A 21851-nucleotide genomic window follows, 5' to 3' on the forward strand; every position below is an offset into this window, starting at 1 on the left:
GGGTGGGGAAGGGGTTATGCTGAAAGTCCTTTCTTTTTTTACTGACAGAAGTTGGTTGCCTACCAACAGCCACTGAGGGGACAGTTAGTCACAGTTAGTTCCACACAGGAGCCAAGAGAAGTGCCTTCCTCAGGAGAGAGTCCGGCTTTCCAGGAGCCGCAGCTCGTTTCTTCTAGGCCAGACCTTCCCTGCTGCTGCTGCTGAAGGAAGGCGGGGGAGCCTTTGAAAGGCGCTGGGCAGACATCTCTGTGGTACATCCTGCTGAGCTATTGCCCTGACAAAGCGCCAGCCTTGTGACCAAGGGAGAGGGGTTGCAAGGGGCAGCGAAGGTGAGTGCTTCCCCTGCTTGCTGTCACTCGCTAGGTCTGCCTCCTTCTCCCATGTGGAGTGGTTGCTGCTCCCTTGGCGGAGCGTTCATCCCCTTTGCCGGCTCCCTCCAGACTGAGGGCGAGACACTGGCTGCTGGCTCTGTGGGCAGGGCCGAGCCAACACAGTGAGGCAATGCAGCCAGGGGATTGGAGTCCATGAGAGTGGCAGCCGAGTGGACCAAAGGCTGTGGGAGCATGTGGAGCATTCACACCAAAACAGAATTATTATATAGAGAGATATCTCCGGTACCTCATGTTACATTTATGGCACACATGGATCGACCCAACAAAATGACATTTATGTCTGCTCCGGGTCTCATGACCAACGAGTTCAACACCTCTGCTTTAGGTAGCAGGTAGGGCCTCAGCAGGTTTGGCTGATAGTGGTAATGCATTTGATGCAGTACTGCATTGACCTTAGGGGTAAGGGGATTGCAGTTCAGCCCATCAGGGGTAAATTAGCAGCCTTAGTTTTAGCAAAGCCACAGGGGACTTCTGCATTTGGAAGATTCTGGAGGGCAGGTCGCATGAGGTGGGATCATAGGCAGATAGGAGAGACCCCATTGGGGGGCCTGGGGGCAGTTTGTAATAGTGGCTATGAGGTCTTTTTCATGCTGCAGCACTGGTGGTCCTTTGGTGGGCACTGCAAGTGAGCAAGTTAGTAGTGGGTTCACATAGTGACAGGTCAGGTAGGGTGCTACAGCTGCAGGATGTTCACTTTGTGGAGAGCAGTGTCCACATCAGGGTCAGGTGGTCGAATGTCAAAAAGGGGTGAAGATTAAGGTAGGATCATGTTCATCAGTCAATCTTTGCCAGGTAGCAGTGCTCCAGGAATACTTGGTGGTAAGGGGCTTGGATGGGAGCATGCTGTTCTGGCACAGTGATACTAGCCCACTGACAAAGTTCCAATTTTGGGCAGCTACCAGGAGGGCATTGGACACACTGGGGCTGGGTCAGTTTCGGTTTGGAACCCACTCCTTTCGGATTGGGGCAGCCTCCACGACAGCTGCTATGGGCTATACTGCCCCAGACATTCAACAGCTGGGGCATTACTGGTCACGGTGCTACAAGTCTTATGTTTGTCCACTTAATACTCTATTCTGCTGTTCTGTTGTTAATTTTGTTTTTGTTTTTCTAGGTTTTTTTTCTGTGAGAGATGATGAGTCACCATTTCCGACTGGCATGGCAATGGAAATCAAGCATAAAAGCAGAATAGTTTGAAGAAGAGGCAAACGCTGTGTTTCTGAATAGGAAACATACACAATAACCTATTTCTTTCTTGTTCTTAAGATAACAAAGAATCAAAAAGTAAACATGCTTTGTATGGAAATGACACCTGCAAAGTCTACAAAGACAAAAATACGGACTTAACCCTGTATCCTCATTATTATTTCTTTCTTTCTTTCTTTCTTTCTTTTTTTGCAAAAGCCCAAAGGTTCTGTCAACTTGTGCATGACAGTTTGGATTATTTTGACAATAATTACAAAGAATTATTATTGCTCATTTTAATAGTTATTTGGCAAATAGAGCAACACTGTTAATAAATCCACAAAATGTAAGAAAAAAAAACAAATCCTAGCCACTGTCTAAAAGATGTTCCTGAAGAAGGGGATATCATCTCCAGGCAGATCTCTCCACCTGGCGGCCATTTAAAATAGATTTACACCAACTACCTACACCCCACAACAATGTATCAAGATGCAGGTTCCCAAGCATATATTTATTTTATTTCTGCCTAATGGGGACCACAAAGTGGGTTAAATTGATCTCCTCTCCTCCATTTTATCCTTGCAACAACCCTGTTTGTTAGATTAGGCTGCGAGTGTGTAAGTGTCTCAAGGTCACCCAGCATGCTTCCATAGCCAAGATCCTAGTCTGATACTCTAGCCCAGGAGTCCTCAACTTTTTTGAGTCTGTGGGAACCTTTGGAATTTTGACACAGGGTATTGAGCATAATCACAAAATAGCCACCATGGGAGGCAAAGCCAAACACCACAGAGGAAGCCCAAGAGAAGTAAATATTAAAAGTACACTAGGAAAGAGAAGTCAGAGACAGAATAAAGCCAATACTATAGTGAAAGCTGACTGCACAATCTGCAGATGTTGGATTTCTCTCCTGTATATGCTGGGGCAGTTTATTTCAGGCCTTTTTAATATCAGTGTTCTAAAGTGCAATTCAACAGGGCTCAGTCACAACATGAAATAACCCTCATGATCACAATACCTGTACTTAAGAAAATACAGGATTTGCCATTATTTCAGATTCAAAAAGTCTTGCCACCCAAGATTTATAAGTAAATACAAGTTTGGTGCTTCAGGGTCATAGTCCTAAAGCGGATTTCTGCCTGCAGCAGGAGAGAGAGTAAAAGACAGCATATTATCAGGGAAAGAAAGCACAAGGAAAGGAGGGGTATAAATGTTTTCATAGATATACAAATAAACAAAATACTCTGCACTAATAATATTGGAATGTCACATCAAGTATGAAACCAAAAATGCCCCAGAAAACTGGCAGAAGCATGGACAGAAACATATGTAGGTCTACCTAACCAAATCTGTCAGACTTATCTTCCAGAAGGAAGCAGCCAGAAAACTAGACAGGCAATTAGTTAAATCTTACCCTGTTGAAGGTGCAATGTTCCCATAAAGCCAGCCAGTCTTTCTTGGTCACGCTGTTATCCTGGCAGATTCTTAAGAAAGCTAGTAGTCCCAACTTTGTATCTGCGCTCAAGATCTTAACAAAACAGGCCCTACAAGAGATGTCCACATTCTCAGTGTGGACAGCTCAACCACCATCTCACTGAGGCCCAGACTATGAAATACCATGTTAAACCCAGTCACATCTAAAGTGTGAGTAAAGGTAAAGGTAAAGGTTCCCTTGCTCGAAAGCCTGTCGAATCCGACTCTAGGGTTGCGGTGCTCATCTCTGTTTCAAAGCCGAAGAGCCAGCGCTGTCTGAAGACATTTCCGTGGTCATGTGGCCGGCATGACTAAACACCAAGGTGCACGGAATGCTGTTACCTTCCCACTGAAGTGGTACCTATTTATCTACTTGCAATTTCTTGCTTTGAAGAAGAAGATAAAGAAGAGGAGGAGGAGAAGGTTGGATTTATACTCCACCCTTCATTTGGAGTCTCAGGGCAGCTTACAATTTCCTTCCCTTCTTCCCCCCACAACAGACACCCTGTGAGAACTGCTCTTGAGATAACAGCTCTGAGCGAATGTTGGCTTGCCCGAGGTCCCCCAGCAGCTACAAGTGGAGGAGTGGGGAATTGTTGTGTCTTTACCATTAACATGTAATGTTAAACTTGAAACCTCAGCCGGATTGTAATCTGGAACAACACCATTGGCTGAAGCATGTTATGTAACCAATGAAATGTAAGAGTCTGTGCTGGAGGGAAGACAAATGATTGGTTGTTATCTATGTAACATGATTGGATGTTAACTATGTGAGGGCGTGGCTACACCAGCCCGGGAGAGTTTAAAAGGAGCTATGCTCCACTGTGTTTTGTCGTGTGTCGTCTGATGCTGTGTGATCTTTGGAAGTTCTCGTTCTCAATAAAGCTGATTCACTTGTTACTTACTTCGTTGTTGAGTTGCATACTTAACAAAAAGTATGGTGTATTTTCTTTAAATGTAGCCAAAATCTATGCACTTTAAACTGTTCTGTGGTAAAGCTACACAGAAAAAAACTGTACATTCCACTTATACACTTTTATCATTAATATTCTTAAAGACAAACCCCTCTACTTTGTTAAAAGAACCACACTTGAGATGATGAACTGGGTCAAATTCAGGGCAAAACACTCTGGACTCGTATGTAAGAAATCATTAACTAGGTTCAAAACTTTCCATTCACTGTTACGCCAATCATCAAAATACCTATCATACCACAACACTCAGAACCTGATATAATCCTCCTTTTCCTCTCCGTGATCACTTTGGGAGAGTCACTGCTTGTTTAGCTGCTCCCGTCTGCTTATCTACTATGGAAGAATACAGAAGACTGGATTCTTGACTGCTCTTTGCAGATTCATTGCATCGCTTTATGGTTTCAAGCATATATATACCAAACAGACACACACAACTAGTTCAAACACATAAACCCTCCCAGCTTCAACTCACTTATGCATGTGTAATATGCCAGCCCCAGTTCATGTGTGCCATTAAAGGCATTCAATTACGTCCACCAAGCACTGCTGCTGGGCATTCTGTACTCCCTTTAATAGCGCTTGCTCAGGCACTCTGTTGAAACCCTGACATAACGAATGGAGAATGGAACAGCTAACTCCTTTATAAACGCTTCTGTCCATTTATTAGACTATGTAACACATTATAACGTATAATACTTAATTGGTATAATGATACATAATAATCCTTCCAGTTTCCAAATGCCATTGCTGAGATTAGCCGAGGGAGGAGAGACAGGAAGATACCCTTTCATCATGCTTGAATCAAGCTTCATTCATGAAGAGTGTTTTTATTTGCTTTTCTATATTTGGATTTTTTAAAAAGGTTTTGATGTAACTTTTTACATAAAATACTATAAGAACACTTGAATTTAAGAGCACCATATAAACACAGTCAATAAATATTTTAACAAGTTTTAGTTAAAGTGACTTAACACTCCTGAAACACAGGGTCAATTTAACCATTCTCTTTATCATTGTACCAGAAGTATGGTGTGATATTGTGAGATGCTCAAATGCCAACCTCCCTGGCTAGGAGCACCACACAGTGGATGAAAGCCACTTAAAAAGTCTGAATTAGCCAGAAAAATAGCCTTATTTGGTTTCTGCTAGAGATGGCAAGACTTTCATTGACCAACAAATGGAAGCGTTTTTACTTATTGGATGTATAAAAAGTACGAACAATGCATACAGTGTCCACTATGATTCTCTTATGTCAGACTACAGATACTCTTCACAAAAATCTGGTGCTGGCGTTGCACCAAACTCCTACTGTCACAGGAAGCCATACCTTCCAGCAACCTAAGGCACTAGATACCACAGTCCTGAAATATCACCAATACACAGACTGCCCACAAGAACCTCAGAGCTAACTTAAGTTGATCTACTAGTGACAGTGAAATATACTGGGTTTGAGACCTGTGAAGTGATCAGATCATATTTTATTTAGTGATTAGCTCAACTCAAGACAACTCTAGCAGGGCCGGAGCCCTTCTTATAAGCCCGAAAAACAGCACACCCATCACACACCCACTCCCAACAATAGGCTATTTACAGAGGCACTCCTGGGTGATAGGTCTATCCCAGGATCCTAGCAGTCCATTGTTCTGTGTCCCCAAGCTGGGGCTGATGAGATTAGGCTCAGTTCAGTACACAACAGACAGTGATGGATTCAATTACTCCCTCACCCCATTCCCTGATGAATGATTGCCAGTGATCTGCCTGGGGCTATTTATGGCTGGTCCTGACTCCTAGGTGGGGCTTTGTAACATCAGGGAGTGTACCCAAAACAATTTGACTGGATTGGGGGTCAATGTATGAGTTCTCATGTCTTCTGAACAGTTTCTAAACCTGCTCCAACTTTGTTGGAAGTGAGAATCAGACCAAGATGCTCTAAAAAGGAAAGGGCACTATATGTTGATTGTGCAGAAGTGTTGCTTGCACTTAGCAATGTTGAGAATCGCTTCATTTTCAGAACGATCACTTCTTCAAATAATAAAGCATTAATTAACAAGGGTATATTGAGACGATATATTGGAACTTGTAAGGTCTAGGCTGAATTTCCATTTTAGTAACTTAACAGACAGACAAGAGTGAGCATGAGAGAGACAGAGAGACTACAGGTAAGCAGCATAATCTCCATGTCTCACTTTCATCACCAAAGTACATGTTGTCAACACTTCATCTTGAGTCAGTGAATCAGGCCTCAGGGATTCACAGGAGAAACAGTGTCTTGTAACCTTCTACCTACTGTTTCAGTAGTATTTTACACATATATACATCTACACATATGACTTCTCAGTTCAGTTCAGTCCATGAACCTTTGACACCAACCCAGGAATAAATTTCACCTGGAAAACACAATTATGCCTCCAACAGGGCCTCATGTATTAATCATTCCAGAGGTTTGGCATCAAAGTCATCACAGGGGATAATGCAAGTCTGATGTATTCAGAAATGACAAATATATTTATTTAGTACATTTTTATCCCGTCCTTCCTCCAAGAAACTCAGGGTGGCATATAGGGTTCTCTTTAGGGCTGCCAACTCCCCCGGTAGGGCGGAAATCTCCCGCCCCGGAGGCCCCGTTCCCCGACGCCGGGGAATCGGGGCCCGGGGGGAACCCTGCCCCGGCGTCCGCATCACCGGAAGTGACGTCGCACGCTGGGGGCGGGGCCATTTGAGGGGAAACTCTTTGTTTTCCCCTCAAATGGTGTGGCCCCGCCCCAGCGTGCGATGTCACTTCCGGTGATGCTCTGGCGGCGCGTGCGCGCGCATCCCCGACCGGCTCCCGGAGCGACTGGACGCTCCCCCACTGGTAAGTATTTTGAATTTGGCAACCCTAGTTCTCTTCCTTCCCTCACCCACTTTGTCCTCACAGCACCTTTACGAGTGCTGAGAAAGAGTGACTGGCCCAGTGCGTGGCCCAGGGCATTTCTTGGGCAAGTGGGTATTTGAACCTGGCTCTCCCAGGTCCCAGTTCAGCGCTCTGACTCCCATGTCACACTGGCTTGGGTTCAGAAGGGCACTTTTATAATAGGGCTGTAGTCTACTCAACTGTTTATTGTATGTATTATGTTCTCATTGAATTGTCTTCTACTTTTATCATTCCATTTTCTGCAGTAATTGATATACCGTGGGCGATAGTTTCACACATACCTGTAAACTGACAAATTTGTCCAATATTTTTCCCTTTTTCCTTTTTTTGCACATAAGCATGAAAGGTTGCTAACAAACAATGACAGCTTACGACATGACTTGAAAAAGGGTCGCCAACAGGGTAACATTTACCAAAGGAAAATCTAATCCATTGTGGTTTTACTCACCGTCTGGTGACTTCTGTCACAGTAACGGAGTCCAAAGTAATCTATCTCCACAAGGTTTAAATGCCGGAATACGTAGCCTAGGACAACCGACCCTTTCGTTGACTTCTGTGGGAAAGAATGTACAGAGCCTTTTCATACAAGTGTTTTAGTTCTTTGTAAGCTCCACAATAGCAGTCATGCATTCAGCTGGCTTTGTGTAGCACAGGAGGTTGCTTTATTAGTTAGAAACAGACACACTGGTCTGCAACTAAAATCTCGATGACAAGAAATTATTCTCATATGCTCTGAAGTCATCAAATAAATATGTTTACATGTTACTAATTGCTGATCCCATGAGCTCTGCATATTTATGCTGTCAAAATGCCATTCTGTGATCTGCTCTGTCAGTTCTGATATCTTGCCCTCTATTTGCATAAATCTCTTTAAAGCATTCTCTCTCAGGCCTGGGGGGGGGGATTGGCCCAACTCCATGTTCTGCTGTACTAAAAAATAAATACTTAAGATGGGTCAAATCAGCTGCTATGCCAGTGTAAAGTCACACACTATGACGTGAACTGTCGGCCAATACTCCTGATGCTAAAGTTTGTAAAAAGGGTGTCAATGTGTCCTTAGTGTTTTTTCTAACTCCTTTTTATTTTTATATTTTGGAATCAACATAATAGTATAGATAGCACCGAATTTTGCTGCTTTACCATTTTACTTCAACAATTCCCATTTATTCTCGCCTCCACACTTGGGTTAATCAAACCCAAACGACTTTGTTACATTGTCTCATGTCAGATTTTCCTGTTAAATTTAAGCGATTTGAATGGTACATGGGTCAAAAGCGCAAAAAAAATGTGAAAGTGGCATTAAAATATTGCAAATGGTATCAAAATGCTGTAAAACAAAAATCAGGAAACAATTGCATCAAAAATGGGCAAAAGGGGATGGTTCTCAATTTATTTTATTTATCTACTTTATTTATACTGACCTTACTCCCCAATGAAGACTCAAAGTGACTTACATCATTCTCCTTTCTTTCATTCTAACCTCACAACAACACTGTGAAGTTTGTTAGACTGAGAGAGAATGACTGGCCCAGGGTCATCCAGCCAGCTTCCATGGCAAAGTGGGGATCTGAACTTTACTCTCCCAGATCCTAGCCTGATGCTTAAACCACTACACTATACTGACAAAACACACACACACAAAAGAAAGGTAACCCAAAGGTATTGAAACGATCAAGGATCTAAGCATAATAATGGCTGCGGTCACACGGGCAGGAAAATGTGTGTGGGGGGGAGCGTGGCTGTTTGCCCCGGGGCAAAATAACGTGTGGTTGTGCGAGCAGACATCCCGTGGAGGTCCCGTGGTAGGGGGGAGGTGCCAATCACACCACAATCCTGCAGCGCGGCAAAGAAGCGGCACGCCGCGGCAAACGAGTGGGTTTTTTTCTGTACACCGATGTGTGCGCATGTCCCGTTGGGTGCTTGTGCGCATCCTGAGGACACTTGGGGAAAAAAACCCTTTTTGCGAGGGGACATGGGCGAACACCGGATGCCATGGGATTCCACCGGAAACGCGATCACGCGCCCGCCCTTGCCCTGCGGTTTCCGGAAACTAGTACCTCCAAGGTACTAGTTTTTTACCGCGCATCTTCGGAGTGAAGCCTCGGGTGAGCCACGGGAGCTCTACGCTTCCCAGATGTGGCGGTGAGATCGCGCCCGGAAAATCCGCCTATCTTCCATCTCTCTAGCATGCCTAATGCTCCGTGTGACCGCAGCCAAGGATTACATACCAAAAGCTAGAGCCCCAATTGTTGCCTTTTATTCCTCCCAATGGGTCCCTAACACTACTGTTATTTATTTCCATATTGCCCATAACGCCCCCCATACTGCTTACCCTTTTCTCTTTCAACTATCTTTCTAAACCTATTTCTGTAGTCTTCTAGTACAATCCCATTCTGCTTTCCCCATCCTTCCCTCGCAGACCAGCCAACCCACTGCTCTTCTTCTCTTTCTCCCAAAAAAGTCATAATCCTAGTAGAGTAGTGGTTCCCAGACTTTTTCAGGCCACTGCCACCTTGGTTCCATAAACTCATCCAAAGTGCCCTCTATCCTACCCTTTAAAAAACATTATTCAGATTAGCTCTTTGCACAACCCACTAAGGAAGATAATAACAATAAAATTCAGAACAATAACAATTAATTGCACGTTTACTCAAATATCCAATTAAAACTTTTTAGTTTAATTTATTCAACAAAATTAATTAACATGATCAAGTGATACCAGCTTTTCAGTTGTTCAGCAAGAATCTTAGATACTAACTACTTCACTGTACAGTAAATTCTTGATGCAATGGATGGGTTTGATAAAGTGATACCAGTTACCCATTGTCTAGTTTAAGTCACTTAGCAGAAGTCATAATCACCACATTTAGTAATCTGGAGTTGATTTCTTTGCTTGGAGAGAAATTGGATGACCACACTAAAACTACATTCCACCAAATATCATGTTGGTAATGCCACAAGGAACTTCTTAACCATTGTCCATCTTGCAGGACAGAGATCAAAAATTTCCTTCCAAACTCATGGTACAATTTCTTAAACTATGGCTTCAGCTCAATGTCATTTTGTAGTTCCGTTAGTTTTTCTTCCACTACCCCAACTTCCTCAGTATCTGAAAATGGATTTATTGTTCAACCTAGAACTTCCATCAAAAGAAGATCCTCAGATCGCTCAGACATACAGTATACCCAAATGTTCACAAAAACAGATCATCATCTTGTATCCCATTTTTCTCTTTCAGCTCAAACAGACTCGGAAATTGGTATAGCTTGCAACTGCCTATGTTGTGTTTGAATAGAGTTAACACTGAAATAAATTTAGAGATGACAGATTTGGCCTTAATAAGACTGACCTCGTTTTCTTGCAACTGCAAATTCGTTTCATGGAACTCTGCAAATAGTTCTGATAAGTAAGCATTCTCATGCCTCATCTCTTTGAATTCATCACTGAGCACTGAGTGTTAAAATCACATTGACTTTTAAAGAAAATAATGGTAATTTTCAGGGGCAAATCAAAATGTAACCCAATACAGTTGACTAAATGAGGAGTCACAATATAATACTTTAAATTTCTCACAGGCCCCATCCCAGCATATTTTACAACACTGACATAATTTCTATACCAGCTCTATCAAATGCATTTGATGTAGTAGGTTGTTGCCTACTAAAGTACAAGCCTCAACAAACTGTTTTTTCACCTTCTGATAAACTATCATATTTTGCATTATTAATGCACATGACTCTATGAGACAGAGCACCTCTGGTAGTCACAGTAAACCTTCACATGCATAATATATGCCTCTATACACACCAGCTTTTTTTAGAGGGAAACTACCAGCCAGAAGAGTCACTTCATAATTCGCTGGAAAATTACTTTCTGCAACAAAAATATTATAAACCGCCCAAGTACAAAATGCCATCAAAGTGAGTCAGAAAGAGAGCAATCAATACTTGGGATATTTCTAGAGCTACACAGCCTGCTTCATACTAAGATCAAACTTGCTGGAGGCTTGCATTCTTAGAGAAGGAACAAGTTTATTTGAAATACCATCAGTAATGCTTTCAAGAGAGAACAAAGAATTGTTCAAAATGAGTCATAAAGTCATGCTTTATAGATCAGCAACAACACTATAAACCAGAAAGGCAGGTTTCCATCAGCTTCATAAAAATGACACCTAGGACCTTCAGAAAAGATGGATTTTCTTTTGATAGAAATGAAAACACACTATTAGGCAATCGTAACATATTTAAAATATTTTTAAAAGCTAAAGTAAACCTGATAACTCCAGGCCAAACCAAAGCATTCCACAGTATATGCTCCTTAAATCACAAATCCCATGAATCTGCAGAGGTACTACAGCTTCTTCCAACAGCAGCTCAGTGCCTTTAAAGGCAGTCAGAACTCAATAAATGCAGCATTTGCTACTGAATTTCTGTCCTCTAAGCAGTTCTAGAAGTCTAGCAAATACAAAAGGAGTGCTGTACTACCTCCAAAGGTGAGCAGATTTTGTATTTTATAATAAATTTTCATGGATTAGATGTCATTTGCATCTGATGAAATGGGCTCTATTCCAAGAAAATTTATAACAGAATATTCTTCTTCTTCAAAGTGCCACAGAAACGCTGTCTGTACTGACTATCTCATAACTGGTAAAGAGATAGAATGCAAAAAGGCAACGCCACTGGACAATCAAATTTCTACCAATAACAATTGTGCTCCCTCAGCAACCTGCATTCTCAAACCAGTTATCAATGGGAAACAGCTGAGGGGAAATTTCTCACTATAACAACAATCCACAAAGGTCCTCTCTGCAGGGCGGATGAGAGCCTCTTCTGCACCAGCATAGGCAGCTGAGCACCAAAAAATCCCTAGCATACCTGGGAGTAGAATTGTTACGGGGAGTGCAATTTCTTTTTTCAAAATTCACTTTCTTAGATATAGCCATTAATGCCTCTTATTCCCTTATTCTCTTTTAGATGAAAAATTTATTTCACTTCACTTTGTAGCTTTCTGTTACACCTCTATGCACCCTTTTGGAACTTCACTATTTGCAGGTCTTTTTTTGTTTTTACATGCGATAGGGTGGTAGCTCTAGCAAGGGATAGAGGAAGGTGCCTTCTTGCTTGTCCCTCCTCTGTCTGAATTTCTCTTTTCACTAAATGGAATTGTTTCAAAACAGATTCTGATTCCTAAAAAGAGGGGGGGGATCATTGTTCAGTTTCAGTTAAACATGGGGTGAAGAGGAATTACACGAATTTGTCTTTAAAATGCTACCTGGAAGTCAGATAATAATCTATCACTTGCACTGCCACATTCCCAGGCAAATCTAGCCATCACCAGTTTTGTGTATTGAAGAGGCACGAGACGATGGTCAAATGAAAGAAGGTTTATTAAAACCATTGCTCAGCTTCGGACTGGACTCGACAGCTCTGCTAAGAGCGGCACTCAAACTTATACGATTTCAACAGTGAACGATACACAATGTAACTATGTACAGCAGGTCTGATTGGACCTAAGCAGCGTTCTGCAATTGGTTACCTTAGGTGGGTCTTTATTAGGCAGCCAATATAAAAGGGAGAACTAGGATACCAGAGGCAAATTCAACATCATAAACCAGCATAACATTAAACCCAATACACAACAACCAGCACACATCCTTGCCAGCACAGGCAAGGAGAAGAAGAGTGCTGCATCAACACAGGAAAGCATTTTTGTGGGATGCACCTAGAAGTATACAGCTCACCCCCTTTGTCCCCCTTCCCAGTTTGAAACCTAAATATGTATTACTACATTTATCTCCTCCTCCTTAACTCTCTGTCCTCCCAGCTCTTTCCCATCCTGACCCTCGCCCGTAGCTAACATGGGGCCCACGGGGCCTGGCCCCCTAGTGTTTCTTCTAGGCCCCCTCCTTCCCGGGCTGACCCCTAAGTGCCCCAACTTGCCACCTGCATTGTGCTTTGATTTAATTAGCTGGCGCCCCCCCCCAGGCCCCCTCCCCAAAATTCCCTAGCTACGGGGCTGTCCTGACCTCTAATGAAATTTAGATTATCTGTTCCAGCTACATGTAAATTGCCACATACAACAACAGTGTTATACAAACAATAGAACCTTCCCCCGTGAGTTTCATTTTCGAGATCTAGGGCTATTATGCACAGGTGTTTTGCTTTGTTCTCACCATGCACGTCCATTGAGGTTTTCTTTCTCGTCCTGCATTGATTTGCCTCCCTTCAGCTCTCAGTTTGCTTTCTGGTCGCTGTTTCCCCAGGTTTTCTAAGCGTGCTTTTGTGCTGGTTTTTCCTTTGCTTCGCTTCCAAGGCGAAGGTAATTCAAAAGCGTACAGATTCCCTCAGATCCCCCCACACCCTTTTCCCGCCACTTGAAGACCCCTTGAAGGCCACTCCACCACCCACACTGAGGTGCCAATCGGCCAATCGGCACCTTCCAACATCATCCCCCTCTTCATTGGTGTACAAGCCCAATTTTACCCTTGTTTTTAAATTTTTGATTTTTTGACAAGCGACATGTGACTATTACTAGTCTCAGATCACTGAATTAAAAAAATAAAATGCGGGGGGAGTTTAAAAGAGCTATGCGAGGTTTAGTTCCAAGCTAGTATTGACTTGAAAGGGGGAATGGAGAGGAGGCAAAAGAAAGTGCCCCAAGTGAGGGGGGGAGGATTTCAGTGTGGTATGCAAACAAAATAAAGGGAGGGATTGTCAGCTTCGAATGAAATTGACATGAGATGTAAAGAGAGAGAGACAGTGGGATGGGAAGCATAAAGCTTTGAAAATATTTTTCCCTTTAATGCTTGAGTGAACAAAGCTGGGGGGGGACCATTTTGGCAGTCTCTGGAAGCCTAACATTAAACTGGCAGCTGAGCCACATTGTCAAGGAAGGGCAGGAAATTAGTGTTACTATGCAGCTACACTAGGACATTGGTGAAAATCCTCCCCCCCCCCAAATTTTATTTTCAATTTAGTGGCACAAGACTAAAAAAGCTCTCCAGACTGGGGGGGGGGGATCCCCAGATAGATGAGAATTGGCTGGCACACTGGCAAGAAGCACACAAGAGGAGGGATCAGGGCCTCCCACCCTACTCCACCGGCCACTGCTTCCCTTCCCTCCTGCAGCTGGGCAAAGCTCTGCAGCCTGGGAGCCTGGGCTCCAGTTGACAGTCCACCAGGGAGCACCTCGGACATAGGTCTCTCTTTGCTCCCCAGTAGCCCGCTCTGCTCCCCAGCACTAGCTGTTAGCCTTGTCCAGGCAGGTCGGGTCAGCTTCTTCCTCCCACAGTTTCTCCTGGAGCCTTCCTGACAGCCGCTCCCGCTTCTATGCATTCTTCCCCCAGTGTGGACAGCCTTGCTCATTCTCCTTCCCTTGGTGAGTCATTGCCTCCTTAGACTCGCTGCAGGGCTCTCCAGGGTATGGGCTGGCAGGCAGCAGAGTGCCCTTAAGCTGAGGGGCCACTTTGAGGAGCTGCAAGATGAGCCCCACTCTGCAGAGTAACAAAGAGGCAGCAGGGAAACAGGGTACCAGCAGCAGCCTCCTCCCTGTTCAGGGATTCTGCAAAAAAAAAAGGGAAGGAAGGGGGAAATCCAGCCCTCCACATGCAAGCCGAATACACCAGCCAAGTCCTTCTTCTGCCCCGGTAAACAATTACACACCAACGATGCCTAAAACTGCTTAGGATGAATCCCTTCTCTTCCATCTTCAGCTATTTGCTACTGCATTTTTTTGCTTTCTGCTTGCAGGCACAGGTAACTCTTCAGTCCCCACCTAATATTACACAGCATGTGAGGGAGCAGAGCCTGGTGACTGATCAGCTAAGCTGGAGATTCGTCCGGACCTATCAGCTGTACAGTAAGACCAGCGGGAAATCCTGGAGAACAAGGAAATCAATGCCACAGCAGAGGGAATTGGATAAACATATGGAGCAGAGGTCCATCAGTGGCTATTAGCCACAAGGTATAGATAGGAACTCTCAGTCTGGGGCAAGTGATGCACTGTATTCTTGGTGCTTGGGGGGGGGGCAACAGTGGGACGGCTTCTAGTGTCCTGGCCCCACTGATGGACCTCCTGATGGCACCTGGTATTTTTGGCCACTGTGTGACAGAGTGTTGAACTAGATGGGCCATTGGCCTGATCCAACATTGGCTTCTCTTATGTTCTTACTAGCAGTAAAGCCCGTTGTGAAAGCAATACAACGGGATCTAGAAAGAGGCTCTGGGGGAGTGCTCTGGCTTTGGGCAAACAGTGTCAATTTGCTGTGGTGACCTCAGCAGGGTATAATGACAGAGTCCACTGTTTTCTCCAGAGGAACTGATCTCTGCTACCTGAAGAGCAGTTGTAATTGTGAGTGATCTGTAGCCCTCACCTGGAGATTGGCAACAATGGTTCCCTATGTGGGACTGACTGGTTTGGAGGGTGGAGTCTATGGCAGTGTACCTGTCTGAGGTCCCACCCCTCTGCAAACCCCACCCTCTCCAGGCTCCACCCCTCAAATCCCCAGGAATTTGTCAGCATGGAGTTGGCAACCCCATCTCCTTCCCAGCTAACCATCAACCTACCATTATCTGCCCCTTTGACTTCAGCTGACTTCTGCCCTCCCTTCTGCAGAGCAGTTGTAATTCTGAGTGCTCTCCAGCCCTCACCTGGAGATTGGCAACAATGGTTCCCTATGTGGGACTGACTGGTTTGGAGGGTGGAGTCTATGGCAGTGTACCTGTCTGAGGTCCCACCCCTCTGCAAACCCCACCCTCTCCAGGCTCCACCCCTCAAATCCCCAGGAATTTGTCAGCATGGAGTTGGCAACCCCATCTCCTTCCCAGCTAACCATCAACCTACCATTATCTGCCCCTTTGACTTCAGCTGACTTCTGCCCTCCCTTCTGCAGAGCAGTTGTAATTCTGAGTGCTCTCCAGCCCTCACCTGGAGATTGGCAACAATGGTTCCCTATGTGGGACTGACTGGTTTGGAGGGTGGAGTCTATGGCAGTGTACCTGTCTGAGGTCCCACCCCTCTGCAAACCCCACCCTCTCCAGGCTCCACCCCTCAAATCCCCAGGAATTTGTCAGCATGGAGTTGGCAACCCCATCTCCTTCCCAGCTAACCATCAACCTACCATTATCTGCCCCTTTGACTTCAGCTGACTTCTGCCCTCCCTTCTGCAGAGCAGTTGTAATTCTGAGTGCTCTCCAGCCCTCACCTGGAGATTGGCAACAATGGTTCCCTATGTGGGACTGACTGGTTTGGAGGGTGGAGTCTATGGCACTGTAACCTGTCTGAGGTCCCCATCTCCCCAGGCAGCTTTTAAAACATGATCCTGGGACCTACACACCACCAGACATTCCAACTGCCTTGCGGGGGGGGGGGATATGAGGTGTGGAATGGAGTGAAGTCCAATCAGCTTCCATATGCAAAAGACCTTGAAACACTGGGCGGGACTGCAAAAAGCAGCCAGTCAACCCAGCCAGCGTCTTCTGACTGACAGTTCAAGTATCCATACACTAAAAGAGTGCATTTTAGAACTTTGGCACCCACTACTCAATTATATATAAGGAGAGATGTTAGGACAGAGAAGCTCACACCAAGCTCATTGTGGAGACTGACACATTTGGGAGCCGTGTGAGAATCAAGGGAGCTGAGACAGGGTTCTACATCTGCATGAACAAGAAAGGAAAAGCTCTCCAGAACTTCTGCCAGAGGACTCCTCCTCCATACAAATTCCAGCCCTGTGCAAAGTGTGTTGGAGTTGCAGCCAACTTTGCACAGGTGCATGAACACACACACACGTTGCCAACAATCACAGCTTACAATGCCAGTGTCAGTGGGTTATACTGTAGACTCGACATGTTTCCCCATATTATGAGATATGTGATCCTTTCCCATTTTTCACAGTGCCAATAACACAGCAGAGAATCTCCCAGTGCTCAGCAATATGGAAAATGGGGCTTCCAGGTGCTTGTCATTTTCAGAAAAAGTCTGGTCAGTTTCAACAGTAGGTTTTCCCCCTTTGCCTGTGCTCCTTTCTGTTCCCCTTCATTCAGTGAACTAATGCTAAAATGCATGCACAAAACCTGAACCACGAGAATTTAAATGGAAGGTGCTTGCTGGACACTACTGTGCAGCTGCGACAGGGCAATTGCATATTTTTTTTTAAAAAAAAAAAACTTTGGACACCACCCCACACACATCACAAGTGACATTCCACCCCAATTTAGAAAAGTGCAGTTTTTTTTAATTGTAGCTGCAGAATAAAAACACTGGAAGAAAAAGATTGGTGTATAAGGCAGGCACAGAATCCTTAATCAAGATTAAAAGCTTGCTGCTCTGAAAATCTGCCGTAAAATGTGTGTGCATAATGGGCCCTAGACAGAAGGAAAAGTTTTGTCAGGATGCATTTGTCAAATGTTTGCACTTGAATTTTAAGATGACTGACTAAATATTACAGATGTGCAAAGCATCTACAATCTTGACTAATCATGGAACTTAATGCACTGTATATTTATGCTAATAAAAACGGCTGACCTTATAGATAGATAACTGATTTGCTAAATGTACATTCAAGCAAGGAGTCCTAATTTAACAATGGCTAATATTGCAAATATTTACCCAGATAAAAACCAAGACCTTCATTAGCTGAAGTTACGTTTAAACATGAGTATGAATAAATACAGATTAGCTTGTTCATACCTTACCGAAGGAAGTCATAGCACAAATACATACTCAGTCTAATATATATTCATGCTTAGAATCTGATTACCATGCTAAGTATAAACATTTAAGTCAAATTTCTCAAATATAATCTCCTTTCACTGAACCTGTTACATAGCAGGACTAATTCTTATTCTGCTAGAAGTGCCATCACTGCCTTCAAGAAAGTACCTGGTCCTATTCAGGGCGGAGCGGAAGATGGAGGGCGGGTGGGAAATCTGTCCAGACACTGTGACTAATCAAATGTGCCAGTAGTACAGGCCCTTTGCATAAGCTCCACTGCTTCATGTCCTGCCTTTTTAAAGGTGATAGGAAATAATCTCTTTGTGTCTTTTTTTTTTTTGCCCCCCGGAGGGGATTTTTATTGCATTTTCTATAAACTACAAACTACAACGAAAAAAATAGGGAGGGAACATCTACACCTATGGAGAAAGGAAAGAAAACCACTACTAACTAAAACCCCAAGTATAGGACATCATTACATCAGCTTATATAAGTGTTAGTCTAAAATGCTTACATTACATTGAACATAGTCGATTAAGCTAAATTATTTATCTGTTTAACCATTTTTAACTGTTTAAAGAAAACCCAAAGTGCATCATTTATATCACATGCTGTAAGGCACCATTCAGAGTCCTTCAGTCTTCACTTTGGTTAATCTTTTCTAATAATCAATTGGTATTCTTGTTTAGGGGCAGCCTCCCCCTTTTCTGAAACAGAAACCTCGCCGGAAGACACAGAGTCCAGTTCACCGCTAGATTTGCTGTCATCTTCTTCTTTAGCGTCCTCAGCTGGTTCTCCCAGTTGCAATCTCAGGAACTCATGTGCTTTGGAAACAGAGTCATTTTTTTTCTTTTTTGTCCTGCAGTTTGAAAATGACGTCTTCAGGGGTTAACCATCTGTAGGAAATGCTGTTTGTTTCTAAAAAAGGATTAAGTCTTTGTACTTTTTCCTCTTCTTCCTTATTCTTTTAAAATCCTGATGGTGTTGCCTCCAATTTTCAAGGGTGTTCCTGTAGTTGCTTTCAGGATAGAATCCCTCATGTGTCTCTTTGAGAATCTAACTACTATCTCGCCAGGCAGATTATTTTTCTTGATATAGATGGAATAGGCCCTATAGACCACATCCATTTCACTTATAAGGTATTCTGCTTTTAAATCTGTAACTGGAGCTAACGCATCACTTAAAAGTTGCTTTATATTCTCGTCTTTTACTTCAGGGACCCCTTGGAACCGGAGGACCAGGTTAGCTTTCTCCATTTGCAGTTGTAAAAGTTGAAATTCATCCGAAGCTTGCTTCCTTTCCAGCATTTGCACCTTTTTCTTGACTTTTTAAGAGTTGGCATCTATTTCCTTTACTTTCTCAGGTGCTTGCTCCATCTTTTTTGTAGTTTCAGACAGTTGGAGCTGCTGAGTTGCTGTCACGACTCAGGTGGGGTGTCACCTGACGCTGCCACCACTCTGGATTTAGGTTCCCTTGAGAAAGCCCAGAGTACCCTCCCAAGACCTTCAGACCTCCCTTTTGGCCAAATAATAGGCATGAGGACCAGGCAGAGTGAAACAAGAAAAAGGTTTATTTTATAGGAGGTCAAACAACAAGCTGCAAAATAATAACAGTAAGTGGATGAAAAGAAAAGAAATCAAATGCCCTAACGCGTCTAAATATACTTTCCCTAGCTCACTATCTCAAGTGGCCTTACACTACTCACCCCTCCCTCAGGATGAGGATTTTTCCCCTGCAGCAGCCTTTCTTCTGGCTCTGCCCTCTGGAAAAAAGAACAGCTGTTCCTGCTGCTCCAGAACTTTTATTCCAAGCCCTCCTCTTTTCCTATTGATCCATTTTGGCTCCAAAACCTCCCAGGGGCTTCTGGGAGTTGTAGGCCCAGCCTCACCTACTGCTAGCCAGGCTCTTTGGGCCTAGTAGGCCTCTGGTGGCACAGCCCAGATCCTGACAATTGCAAAGTTCTGATTTAGAGTTGACAGCTGCTGATTGATGTTAGTCATCTGGTCCAGTAGAGGGTGCAAAGAGTCCGCCAAAAGTTTAGAGAACTTAGTGGTCTCTTCTCGTCATGGGCGCATGCTCCCCAGAGCTTTCACTTTTGGCTGTTTGTCTCTCTCCGCTTTTTTCCACGCCATTTTTATGGATTGTTTACTTTTGTCAAAACTTGCTAAAGTCTCTAAAAATCGCCCAATGCCTATCCGCGCTCTGGTAAGGTTCTTAAAACAGATTTTAATGCTTTAATGTGTCTGAAGATGGTTTAGGTACAATCCGTGACCCCAGAGATAAGAAGGCAGAAGAAACACTAAAAAGGATCCATGAAGCAATTGCCATGATGGTGAGGGCAGCTTCCTCAGCCTCTATTGCTTCCAGAGCGGCCATAGTTTGGATCCGCAAACTGATTCAACTTCTACCTGAAGGCAACCGAGGTCTCTTGGATAGGATTCTTGTGGAGATACGTGACAAGAAAAAGGCCATGCCCAGATCCATACAACGTATGGAGAGGAAACCATTCCTTTTGTACTCAACATTCTCTGGCAAGATTTCATCAGGACCCCAAGAAGAACTCCTGGGAGTCTGCCAAACCCTCATCCAAAAAGGGCCCCTATGGGTTTAGATTCCACAAACCCTCCTTCAACAAGACCGACAGAGGGGATCATGACACCAAATCCAAGCAGGCATGACTACATCCCACCCTCTGTGGGAGCTTGTCGTCTACATTTTCATCCAGCATGGGAACAGTCCCTGGCAGATGTCTGGGCCATGGAGATAGTTTCTTAGGGGTACACCATAGAGTTTCGTTGTCAACCTCCAGAGCGATTCCTCATCTCTCCAATCAGCAAGGCCATAAACAAGAGAGTAATTATCGACAGAGCCTTACGACATCTATTGGACATTCAGGCCATTGAACCCATTCCCAAAAGGGGCCAGGGTATTTACTCTATCTTGTTTACGGTTCCCAAGAATAATGGCGACTGGAGAGCTATCCTGAATATCAAGTTTTTGAACAAATTAATCAAACTCTGTCACTTTCGCATGGAAACCATGAGATCCATCATGGAATCCCGGTTACCCAACGAGTTCCTGACCTCGATAGATCTCGCAGAAGCCTATCTTCATGTCCCAATTCATCTGGCACACAAGCATTTCCTTCGGTTCTGTGTGGGCAACCAGCATTTTCTTTTTTTAAAGTTTTTAATTGCTTTTCCACTACACAAACTACAAGGAAAGGGAAGAAGGGGCTAAAACTAAAATACAAAGCTAAAGCAAGGATCATCTTTCATAAGTATATAAATAGTTTATTGTATTTCCCAACCTTAAAGTAAATTATAAAAAAATATAAGAGGAATATAACTGTTTAAGATTAATATAGAATCAAACTAAAGCAAGCATATTTAGCCAAAATAGATTGTAGGTGCCAATGCTTCACTTAATATCTCTTTTAAGTTCTCCCCTTTTTTCTGGGATACCCTAGAACCTCACACCATATTACAGTAAGAACTCTGGGGAATACAGAATCTTCCATAATATCACATCATAATAGTGAGAGAAGAGAAAGGTTCACAAGCAGAGGCTTTAAATTATCCATGCCAGAAAAAGATGTCAGCAAATTTAGGAGTTAGTTATTTTAATGCAACACTGTGTCATGTAGTGCTTGCACACTAGAAAGCCCTGACCTGGATAGCCCACGCCAGCCCAATCTCATCAGATCTTGGAACCTAAGCAGGGTCAGCCTTGGCTAGTATTTGGAAGGGTGACCTCCAAGGAATACCAGGGTCATGACAGAGAAGGCAGGCAATGGCAAACCACTTTTGAAATGTCTCTTGCCTTAAAAACAAGTCTAGCTCACAACCTGGTGGTGCATAATGCAAGAACTTCTGGCTGCCAGAGCTATTCTACACACAATGCAATACAATAATAAGTAATTATTATGCACACTAGAAGAACATATATGTGCATAGCCAGCCAAACGGCCCTGTGAGGCTCAGGCAGTATCAGGGCATTCCTGACAGCCAAGCTGAAAGTGAATATAGATGGTGGGTGGGGCCCACTCTGGCAACCTGCACCAATAAAGGGTTGCCACTGGCCAGTGGAAAGGGGGGAGGAAGCACTGTGGCAAAAGAGCGAGGTAGCAGAGAGCAGTGCCAGGCCAGGAGGCAAGGCAGCCAGGCAAAACACAGCGCCAAAGCACAGGAGTCCCAGGCTGGG

The 21851-nt window shown here is 43.9% G+C and overlaps 1 protein-coding gene across 1 annotated transcript in view; it reads right to left on the bottom strand.

Annotated features, from left to right (window-relative positions):
• EPB41L4A (erythrocyte membrane protein band 4.1 like 4A) overlaps positions 1-21851 on the bottom strand; it is a 141328-nt gene that overhangs the window by 73227 nt on the left and 46250 nt on the right. Inside the window, exon 3 of the mRNA XM_015418652.1 lies at positions 7384-7488. Coding sequence (XP_015274138.1) covers positions 7384-7488 — 105 coding nt within the window. The remainder of the gene's footprint in view (positions 1-7383; positions 7489-21851) is intronic.

Source organism: Gekko japonicus, unplaced genomic scaffold, assembly GCF_001447785.1.
Source record: "Gekko japonicus isolate JY-2015 unplaced genomic scaffold, Gekko_japonicus_V1.1 scaffold541, whole genome shotgun sequence".
NCBI lineage: Eukaryota > Metazoa > Chordata > Lepidosauria > Squamata > Gekkonidae > Gekko > Gekko japonicus.